Below are 11506 nucleotides of genomic sequence, written 5' to 3'. Positions count from 1 at the left end.
CAGTAGAGGACTTTTTTCCCCCTCCTCTCCCTCTGAGAGGCACTTCACACACACGCACATACAACTCTACCTCAGCTCATGTTACAGGTGTTATCCCCTAGGAAAATTGTTGCTGGTGGGTTCCCGCCTTTCTCTCTGTCTACGTAGCAATGTAGACAGAGAGGTATAATGGAAAAGCAATGCTGAACAGCGTGAACCTTCAGCTCCTTTCCTTTTTGATGAGAAAATCATGTTGATGCAGGTAGACAACAGAGAGTGAGAAGGAAGCAGCGACAGCCCTTTCCCCTGCTACGCTGATCACAGAGTTCACCTGCAAGTCAATTTGAATAGAGACGCACTGTGTAATACAAATCTCAGAGACATAAATGAGCTTAAAAACATGTAATATGGTACAGATATGCTGCTGTCAGACATTAGATAGCTCCGAGTCATGCTGCCAGTATTTCTGGAACTACCACAGATGACACAATATTGCACAATATTGCACTATGGAGATATTAAAGTCACCTTTTATATATTTGAAAATTTTATATCCTTATACTGCCATAACAGGTTTTCTTTGGTGCCTGCAGGACTCAATAACATGTTTAGTATTATCTTATTGCACTTTATGGGATTATGTTTTATCTTTTATTACATTACTATGTTCACGTGGTTCCAGGTATCTGGATATTGACACTCTGTGTAGCTTTTTTTACCCTCTCTCTTTATGAATATTACTAGGCGTAAGGAAAGGTAAGGCATAAATGAATAATGTGCTGCATGTATGTGTCAGTTTTCTGGTGGTGGTACTGATTGGCACTTGGGGTTTTTCCTGCACAAACACCTCTAAGATTAAGAGAGAAAATATATTTCCCAATGGGAATCAATTCCTTGGGCAAAAAGTGCATTCAGAAGTAAAGATGTCATCAGAGTATTGTCCCTGACTATGCCCATCCCTTTATGACCACAGCATACCCATCTTTTTTGGCTGCTTCCAGCAGGCTTACATCCCATGTCACACAGCTCAGATCATCTCAAGCTGGTGTCTTGAACATTGTGGTTTGTTCACTGTACTCAAATGATCCCCACACTCACCAGCTCTCACCACATCCCAAAGGTGCTCTTTGGGATGTGGTGTAATGGGAGTGTTTAATGAGAAACAAATCTGCAACAAGTATTTGATGCTGTCATGTCAATATGGAGCAAAATCTTTCTTAAGCTACACCATTAATTAAGGCAGTCCTGAAGGCAAAAAGGGGGTTCAACCCACAAATTATCAAGGCATACCCAATAAAGTCCCTGGCAAACTTATATTTAATATGTAAAACCTCCAACGTTTCTGTACAAGGCTTAGCAGAAGCATTAAAATATTGTGAAATGCAAAAATGACACATTTCTCACTGAAATAATGAAATCAATTTGTTAATTACAGTAAATTTGTCGGTTTTCTTTTCATTTTTATGCAATTGCTGGTTGAGTCAATATAGAACACTTACAGTGTAAAATGGGAGTTTAAAGGTGAAAAGGAGCTATTTATGAAAGAAACAAGGCTTTAGAGTATTAATGTATTAATGGCTTATAAGTGTGCTTTCCTCCTAATCATTAACAGTCAGGGTTATCTGTTCACTTGTTTAACTTTCTTTATTATATGCATTTTAAGGAGTACATAATTATAACACAGTACAATAATATTACAATTAGATATGACGGCATAAATAACTCTAGCAAATGAGTGCCTAACACAACTTGATCTTTATTATTATTAGATATAATAAATACATTTCAGTTCAATGTATCCCGTGAATGAGGTGTTTTATTTTTTTTAAAAAATCTGACTCTTCACTATGATTTGTTCATATGCGAGAGGCGGTACAAACATATAATAAACAGAAAATACATTAAACAAAGATGAAAAAGCATCATTGGCTTCTGGGCTATAAAGAATAAAAAATATAAAAGAAAATTTACATGAGATTTGTGTGTGTGATGGGCCTAAGTTTGCCACATTAGGTTCAACATAGATGGGAATAATTATAGGCTTAAGAATATGGGGATTTTTCTCTCAGGTTAAAACTCTGGATATGTTAAATTAGCATAATTAAAACAAATTAAAAAACAAAACAAAAAATAACTGCGTCACATACACAGCAGAACACTTATTGTGGAGGTGATGATGAAACTGATCTAGTAAAGCAAAATGCGAGTTTAACTGGAAATCACTCTAAAACCTTTATTGGTTTTCCCTCTTATTAGAACTTTTGTCTTAGTTTTACTTTTTCTTGGAATATTACTTTCAAAATTAGCATGTATTTTTAGAACGGCCCCACGGGAGTCCCTGGTTTGAAAAAAAAATGTTCGTGGCTCCGGTGCGTCAGCCTGTGACTTCACTGGGCTGGAAGGAGCAGAGATGCTCTGCAGGAAGCTCCCAGTCATGACTGTGTGAGCGGTGAGACGAGAGCGAAGCGTGGAGCCTGCAGCACCTCCTCTCCTCTGGCTGCAAACTTCAGACCTCTTTATGATGTGTGAAGGGAAAAGCGCGCTGGAGTTTGATTTGATGGCTTTTCGATATCACAAAGTGGAATGGATTTCGCTGAGAAGAACAGACAGTTTGACTGGATCCTGTGCGGATGAAATTAAGTTTTTAAAGGATTTATAGAAAGGGGCTCTTGGTGGATACAGTTCGTACTGTGGCCCTGCAGAGATTTTTCACTGTGTAATGCATGTTTCTGAAAGCTCGGTGTAATTTTCTTAAAACTCCAAAGAGCGACAGCTTCCTCTTGTCATGAAAAATCTCACCATGGATAACATGACTGTGGAAAATGACACTTCGGTGCACGACAACCAGACCCTTGGAGTGTGGACTGACTATTCATTTGAATACAAGGTGGCCAGCGTGTTTTTGGTGACTCTAATATGTGGGGTTGGGATCGTGGGGAATGTGATGGTCATACTGGTAGTCCTGACCACCAAACACATGCGGACTCCCACTAACTGTTACCTTGTGAGCCTGGCGGCGGCTGACCTAATGGTCCTTACGGCCGCCGGGCTGCCCAACATCACCGACGCCCTGCACGGGCAGTGGGTGTACGGCTACGCGGGCTGCTTGGGCATCACTTATTTCCAGTACCTGGGGATAAACGCGTCCTCCTGCTCCATAACCGCCTTCACAGTGGAGCGCTACATCGCCATCTGCCACCCTATTAAAGCGCAATTCTTGTGCACTCTATCCAGGGCTAAGAAAATCATCATGCTGGTGTGGGCGCTCACCTCTGTTTACTGCATCATGTGGCTCTTTCTGTCAGACACTAAAAAGTTGATCTATGACAACGTGGTGCTGCTCACCTGCGCCTACAAGGTGTCCAGGAGTCACTACCTGCCCATCTACTTCACGGATTTCACGGTGTTTTACGTGCTCCCTCTCATGCTGGCCACGGTTCTGTACGGACTGATCGCCAGGATACTTTTCATCAATCCACTGCCTTCGGATCCGAAGGACAGCACCAAGAAGTGGAAGAAGGAGACGACTCAGGGAGGGAGGATGATTAGCACCAGCTCCTCCAGCAGCACCACGGCTGCCTCCCGCAGACAGGTAGCTCATTATCGTCGCCATCATCCCTGTAGCACTTTTCTGCGTGAGTTGGGTTGCGGAGGGACTGTATTTCGTTCCAATTAAAAACAAGTTAAATGTTTCATTTCCAGCAGATTTATTCTGCTTCTCTGCTTTTTCTTCTTCTTTTTAAATCCAGATAGATATTCTGACAATGAAATGTAGCCCTGCGTTCAGTTATGCTAGTCTAAGTTTATGGTGACAGGAAAAAACCCGTCTGTTTGGGATTTGGAAGATCTTGTACCGCATGAAACAGAATGAGAACACCCAACCTGGGTTCCTTGGCTTATAAGCGTTTCTTTAAAAAGAAAGAACGCTTTTTAAAAAGCCGTTTCTTTAGTGAAAGATCCACAGCTTCGTGGATTACAGACATTGAGAGAAATTAGAATATGTCTTCTCGTCCTTATCTCCGTGTGAGGGGGTAAAAATTTAAAAATCCTGCAAAAAACAAAAAAATCTCAAAAATCCTCAACTGCAATTCCATCAATGCTGCACCCATATCAGAGGCGGGGCTACATTCTTAATGGTTGTATTTCAGGCCGACATTGCAGGCACACACGTGTCTGCAGTCACGGCGCATGAGTAGTTGGTGGATTGTTGCGTTTCAGACACGTCTGAAGGGTGAGACCTCACCCTCTCCTGACGAATTTTCACTCGGACCCAAGCAGACCATGCAAATGCCTAAACTATACTGTCCCTCTAGCACAACAGGGAGGGCCTGTCTTAGTAAGGGGGTTTATGGAGGGGTTTAGGACAAATTCATATACCTAAACGCAGCTTCTGTTAATCGTATTTTATTCTGAAAACTTTCCATTAAGCTTTAGTTCCTAAAGTACTGGTAACTGAGCCTGGTGGAGTGTAAAACCAGCCAGTTCATTTCCCTCCCTTTCTTTCTCTTTCTTTCTTTCTTTCTTTCTTTCTTTCTTTCTTTCTTTCTTTCTTTCTTTCTTTCTTTCTTTCTTTCTTTCTTCGTGGAACAGAGGAGATTCTATAGTTTAGGACTGAATAAGAAGCAGAAATTTTGAGATAGTCCATCCTAAATATAGGCCAAAAAATGAATTATCTTATCTATGTCTTTTGTTAAACACACGGCCACATGCAGTACTGCTAAACAGTCTAAAACAATTTCACTATCTATCTTCTGTTTAGTTTTTTCTTTTTAACATTTTAAAAACAGTTTTATGAATAAAACTGAATCCTCTAAAGGTAAGGACGCCATGCCAGACACCTAGGTAGGCTGCAGGGAGAGATGTTTGTTTATCAGATCAGGGGAAGAAGTCTTCCTGGAATGACAAGGGGGTGTGGTAACCCTGAGGGAGCTCCATGCTCTGCTGGGTAGTCAGATCAGTTAACCCTAACTCAAATAGACTTTTAGGCCTTTTCTCCATCAGTGGGGTTTTTATTCTAACACATTTCTGCCAAAGCACAGCCACATTTGCTTGTTATCGTCAGCATTCACAACTCAACACAGACACAACCAACAACCCCTTCCTCCTACCACATACCTTACCGAGTTACCTAAATGTCAACAGCAGCTAAGATTAGGCACTCCACTTGCTGATGGCACTTGCTCTGCCCCTATCCAAGTCAATTAGACTCACCTCACTGCAGCTGAGACAACATGTCATGAATATGGATACGGTTTGATTACATGCACGTTTAAACATCAAGATTTTTACCCGGCAACTAAATTAATAAATCCAATCTTTGTAAAGTTGTGATTAACGATTTGATCCAGTTACTTAATAAATTATATAAACATTAAATAGGTGTTCAAATAGGTCACTAATATTGACGAGAGACTTTCAAGCTGGAAAGATTTTTATCTCATCAAATCTTTTCATTTTTTTAACTGGATAGTTTGGTATGAGCCACTGATGTGTAGCATCAATGTTGCTTTGATTAAGTGATGCACCAATTGAGCAACAAGCTGATCAGCAGTATACTTGTCCCTCTTTCCCATGTTAGAATCATGGTAAAAACTATCCAGTCCCTGAGGGGTGTGCTTATGCAGCACACCCAAATTTTGTATAAATCCGCTGTAAAAAGGACCCATTTTCACTTTTGTTTTTTCTGATGTCATTATCCTCGAGTGACATAGGAACACACTGTACATGTAAACCTAATAAGCTTGCTTCACAGTACACCCATCTGGTGTGTGCTGCTAATTCAGGTGATTTTTGTACAATGCGAGTGACTCCACCCTAAAACACTTACCAGATAAATAATTGGCAAAACCCCAGTGCAGCAGTAAAAAGGTCAATCCACGCCTCGGTGTATGTGTAGCCATGTTATTTGTTGCAATGTTCGAGCAGACCTGCTGGCATTTTCACAGCTTTTACGATCAACAAAGTTCTCAATTCAAATTATACCCCTAGTATATACAAGTGCAATCAGGTGAACGAAGAAGAGTTTTTGGCTTGAAACAGGTGATTTTCTGGTACTATAGCATGCTGTATTATAAGTTAGACCATTTTTGGCAACCTTTTCATGAAAATGTCCAAAGGTTGTGACAGTGTCTTGGTTTGCTGGTTCCAGATGATCAAAGTTGAGCACAAAGGTCTAAAGACAAAAGCAGAGTTCTGTATTTGATAGGGACTCAGAATTTCCAATCACCAAACTGGAAAGGTCGAAGAAAACACCCACTTGATAACTTGGACACATTTACTCAGCTCTGACATTCAAATTTTGTTCATAACCACTATGGTCAAAGGAAACTCTTATTACTGTCCACAGTAATCCATGTTTGACAGTAAGGCTCAGCGCTGGCACCTTCCTGCCTTTGTATTTGCATGCGTGAAAAGCTTTAGGCTGAGAGGTGCAGCATGACCCCTAAGAACACAGATCCGAGCAGGCATCAATGGCATGACATTGATGAAGTCAGACACAGCATAAAAATGAGGAGCTGAGCTGGAGGTGGGTCCCGTTGTATATGAGATTTGCAAGTGGGAAACACAGAAGTGTATCAGCTGAACCACCAGCTGTTTGCTTAGCTGTTATCAGCTCATATTGATACTGATATAAATAAATGGTCGTGACAAGTTTAAAATTTTTTAAAACAAGGTTTTTTGAAATTTAGTTTGGGGCAGCTTTCCTCTTCTGAGCTCAATATTGTTGTCTTTAAATATTGTAGTAACGCTCCACCATGTGGGAGCAGGTGAATGATGACCCCATATATGCTGCAGTTTTAAATCTTTGAACCCTGGTCAGAAGTTTTGTCATGAGTTTTTAAATCATGGCGTGCTGTTTTTAAGGACATTTTTTGTGCCATGAAAGCACATGTTAAGCTTTTTGTTTGCCATTTCAGGCTGTACCCATTGTAAAGAGATTAAATAACCAACACAGTGGCTGGGTGGAGGTGGCTTAAAGGCGGGAGAACAAAGGTTCATAAGGTCAGGAGGTAAACTGCTTATCCCCGCCTCAGGATTTGATTTTACCTTTTTTTTTCTTTAGAATTTTACATTTTGCCTATTCAATTTGGCAACACCACCAATTTTCAAATTATTCCAGTGCCTTCACATGAACCTTGAAATTAAAAAAAAAAAACAACTTACCGGTAGATTATCTGGTCAGTTGGTGACACCTGTGGTCACTAATAAGGATTTGTTTTGTTGTTGCTGTTGTTTTGTGTAGAGTTATTTTAACACATTGTACTGTGCTCTGACATCTGAAACAAATAGGCTGTTTCACAGGAAAAGCCACTTCACCAGCTGAATGTTTCCAATGAGAAGCAGAAGTGTTTGATGTTCTGCAGCTGTATAATAGGGATGTTGATAGGCTGACCACACTGAGAACAAATTTGTAGATGAACTACAGAGTTGCATACATTAAATAAATTAAATCCCAAAGGAATCACAGTCAAAACTATGCAGAGTGTTAGTTACAGACAAAAACTAATATTAGCAAAAAAAAAGTTAGGGGTGAAATTTCATACACCACATAAAGATGTTTTTTCATTTAACTGTGGGGAAGGCGCAGCTGCATGTAAAGACAATGTCGATGCATGAGAGGGTGTTGGTTTTGTGCATGCTGGCTCATAGCTTACTGGGTAAAAAGCTGTGCAGTAGTGCAATGTGTTGGGCTTCATTTACACCTGATGAGCATTTAAAAACTTTTTATTATGCTGTCCGAAACAGGTTCGTCTTGTAAATGAGTTATTGAATCTCAGTGAGATTACCTGTAAAAATAAAAGTTAAATAAAAAAAAAAAAGCTTCTTTAACACATGAATGAATTTTTTTCCCAGGTGACAAAGATGCTCGCTGTGGTGGTGATCCTGTTCGCCTTACTTTGGATGCCCTATCGTACCTTGGTGGTGGTCAACTCTTTCCTGGACAAGCCCTACCTGGACACCTGGTTCCTGCTCTTCTGCCGTCTCTGCATCTACCTAAACAGTGCCATCAACCCCATCATCTACAACGCCATGTCTCAGAAGTTTCGTGCCGCTTTTAAGAAATTGTGTCACTGTGGCCCTCAGCGCATGGAGAAGCCTGCTTCCTACAGCGTGGCCCTCACCTACAGTGTCATCAAGGAAACGTCCAACGGGGAAAGTCCTGACCACTTCACCACAGTTATGGATGAGCTCCACACACCGTCTGCTCAGTACCTACCTGCCAGCATCCTGCCAAATGCCAAAAAGATGGTATATGAAGAGCCTTCTCCGTCGAGCAGGGATGTCAAGGCCTGACTAGAAACAACCTTTCCACCTGAAGGTGGTATCAGAGATTCTGACAGCTCCAGTATTGATTCTGACATGTATTGAATATACAGGTTCCAGCTTTATTTCTCAAGATTTTTTCCTCTTGTAAATGTTTGTTTTATTTGACAACAACATTTGCCAGAAGACAAATAGGATGAGCTGCCCTGTGCTGTAGGCTTTCTTGCATTTTTGTGTGAAATGCAAGAAGAGAGAAAATATCATAAAATAGGAAGTCTTAATTATTAATGCAGGAAGTGATCCTCCTCAGCCCTATGATGTAATACAAAATCACCTTTTCTATTAACTTTACCATAAGCTTTATAGTATAAACTTGCATGGCACCGATTTGTTATAAGTTGCTGTATAGCTGTATGACAAATTTGTCGGAAGTAGGGTGCCTTCTCATCTCATCTTTCTCCCACTAAACAAAACCAGACTGTTGAATAAGACATTAAAGTAGTAGTCACACTCAAAAGGAAATTTCATTAGTGGATGTCATAGGTCTTTGTGATAATAGCCTTGCCGTTAGAAACCTTTACGGCAAGTTTAAAATGATTTAGCTGTCTCGCTTAACTCTTTGTTTGTTCCCATTAGTCTGATAGTGCCACTCTCAGCTACAGCAGGCAGCTGTTTTCAACAAACAGCTCTCTCTCCATCCAGTACGAAACAGCAGACAGACAGATTTAGCAAACACTGCTGTGGATGTTGAGGAGATCAGATATTCCCCCGGGAGTCCCCATTTGGTCGAACATTTCATATTTAAATTCAATTTGCCAGCTGATCAGAAACATTTTCACTGCAAGTGAACAAAAAAAGGAGAAACTCCAGAGTGTGCCTGAAACACAGCTTAATCCCTAGTCCATTCCCTCATTATCAAACAATACTTAAATAGTCAGCTTCAGACAGAAGTATATACTAAATGGACGTTCACTCATTTTCATTTCATTTTCTTAACCTATCCCAGCTATCATATGGTGAAAGGCAGGGTGCACCCTGGGAAGTTCGCCAGTCTCTTGCAAAACAATCACACGGAGACAGACCACCATCCACGCTCACCTTTACAGCTAAGAGCAATTTAGAATCACCTGTTAGCACAACACACGTCCTAGAGGAGTACCCACAGTGACTCCATAGAGGCACAGTGAGAACATACAGTGGATTCAAACCTAGGAACTGGCTGTGTGATGAGACCTTGTTTATGTACAACTGTTCTTCATATTTATGGCTGATGTGACTGTTGAGCGATCACTTTCTATTCGCTTGACTCTGCCCAGCTTCCTCTCCCTGTTCTGGGAATGGAGCTCTTATTTTCCTTTGACCTAAAGTGGTTAGTAACAGTCAGACGATTACTTTTATCACCACAAGTATGCCATAAGCATACCACATTGCACACTGACAACTAATCATAGTAGTATTCTGTTACATCGACAGTTCGGTTGATGACTTTCTGTCAGTCTAATGACATTTTGATATAATTTCATTCTCTGGCCAGGTGTGTGTTAGCATGGAGCAGGTGCCCATGTTGTATTATTCCTTTTGTTAATCTTATTCACAGCACACGGCAACATTCATGAGTAGACCAAGAGGATGTGAACCCTCTACCATGACATGCTGTCACACTGGACTATAGTTGAAATAGCAACACACTAAACACACTAAAATAAAGATAAATTATTTCAGTGGGGTGGACAACTAGATGCTAGCGCAGGTGTTCAAGAGTTTACAGTGAACCTATAAATGAGGTTCATTTAGATGCGTCCCAGCAGATTCCTGGGTTCAAGTTTTCATTTTATTTATCATCAAGCATTTTATAAAGTTTATCTGTAATGTAACTAAGTGCTTTTGCTGTAAAGTAACATTTTACTTTCTTTTATGTTTACATTTTTGAGTGTTCTGTACAATATTCGACTTTTGTTTTGTTTCTGTGCTTGGACTGCATACACTGTATCACCTGTACATCAAAGCCTCTCATTTCTCAGTCGTTAAAATGTTCTGTCATGATAAATATTTATATTGTCTGCATTACTCAGCCCCATAGGATATCGTTTTACCAACCCTACCATACACAAAAGCAAATACAAAACTCTTTTTCCGTTGCTAATGTACCACTAGAAGGCTAGTACAGGATTTTACATAAATCCAATGCACATGACATTTTAGTCTTGCTACAGCACTACAGGGAAAACACAGATGTGGAATTATGTGACCTTTTAAAAATAGGTCTAAATATGAGAACAACTTTATCTTGCTTTCTCAATTTAAAATCCACTGATGTCTAACGATTTCTCTGTGGATTTCAAACTAAACAGTGACAAACACTAAAGTCTTCTGTTGGCTACTGTGACTATGACAGCTGTGGAATCAGAGCCCGTGGGGGGGGGGTGAGTGGCCGGTGTATCATAATGATAAGAGAAGAATGTGTAGCTCTGATGTGCAGAAAGAGAGGCTGTTTGTTAAAGGGTCTGGTAACAGTCGTGACAGTAATTCACTGAAACTGCAGATTGCAGCACTTTTGTGGGATTTATCCGCTCAGCAAAACCCAACAGAGCAATGATGGAAGGTGTAAATAGATCGCAACGACGTGCCATACTTGAGCTGGCGCAATCCACACTGTGTATATTGCTCACACCCCGCTATTAAAGGATGAATTTTCTAGTGTTTCTTTGAGCTACGTGTACAGTGTGTGTAAACTGAAGACGGCTCAAGGGGATAAATAAGTAAGGAGCTCAGTGAGAAGGGCCTTTTTTGTGTTAATCTAAAGGCTTTTTTCTGTCAATATTGTGAAGTTGCTTGAAATTGATTGTGCAGTGCAATGTGAAATTCAATTGGTATTGTGTTTTCAAACATGTGGCAGCAAAATGGATTTTGTATTTTTCTTTTTTTTTTGAAATAATAGCTCATTTTGATCTATTGTTCCATCAGTGTGTTTACCATCATTTCACAACAGCGGGTGGGGGCTGAACTCCAAAGTGGAAGAAAAAGACCGTGGTTTGTAGTAGTTGTAGCGTAAAGTACCTCTTATTCGTACAAGTTTCAATTTCTTCCTTTGTTCTCGGTTGAAACATATTTCTTTGACAAACAGCTGCGATGGAGATTTTTTGTTCTGCACGGTGCACTGTCTGCAACATGAACTCAGGCTTTTGTGAAGTGCTACCTGATGAGTTTCCATCTGATGCAGTGTGGGGTTTTTTGTGCACTTTTCTTTCTGCAGGTGGCTTTT

The 11506-nt window shown here is 40.4% G+C and overlaps 1 protein-coding gene across 1 annotated transcript; it reads left to right on the top strand.

Moving 5' to 3' along the window:
- Window positions 1–2398: 2398 nt before the first annotated feature.
- Window positions 2399–10127, top strand: trhra (thyrotropin-releasing hormone receptor a). The gene is made up of 2 exons (XM_005741321.1): window positions 2399–3571; window positions 7834–10127. The coding sequence occupies exons 1-2, from the start codon at window positions 2765–2767 to the stop codon at window positions 8272–8274; spliced, it is 1248 nt and encodes a 415-aa protein (XP_005741378.1). The 5' UTR covers window positions 2399–2764; the 3' UTR covers window positions 8275–10127.
- The last annotated feature ends 1379 nt before the right edge of the window (window positions 10128–11506 follow it).

This window comes from Pundamilia nyererei, unplaced genomic scaffold (assembly GCF_000239375.1).
Source record: "Pundamilia nyererei isolate P.nyererei 1_Seehausen unplaced genomic scaffold, PunNye1.0 scaffold00109, whole genome shotgun sequence".
NCBI classification, from domain to species: domain Eukaryota; kingdom Metazoa; phylum Chordata; class Actinopteri; order Cichliformes; family Cichlidae; genus Pundamilia; species Pundamilia nyererei.
The sequence above is the reverse complement of the archived record's forward strand: the minus strand, read 5'-3'. Positions and strand labels throughout refer to the sequence as shown.

Bases quoted from the DNA above. Each gene is read 5' to 3' on its own strand.
- trhra (XM_005741321.1), top strand. From the start codon at position 2,765: ATGAAAAATCTCACCATGGATAACATGACTGTGGAAAATGACACTTCG. The intron at 3,572-7,833 runs GTAGCTCATTAT...TTTTTTTCCCAG, and splicing joins CGGCTGCCTCCCGCAGACAG to GTGACAAAGATGCTCGCTGT.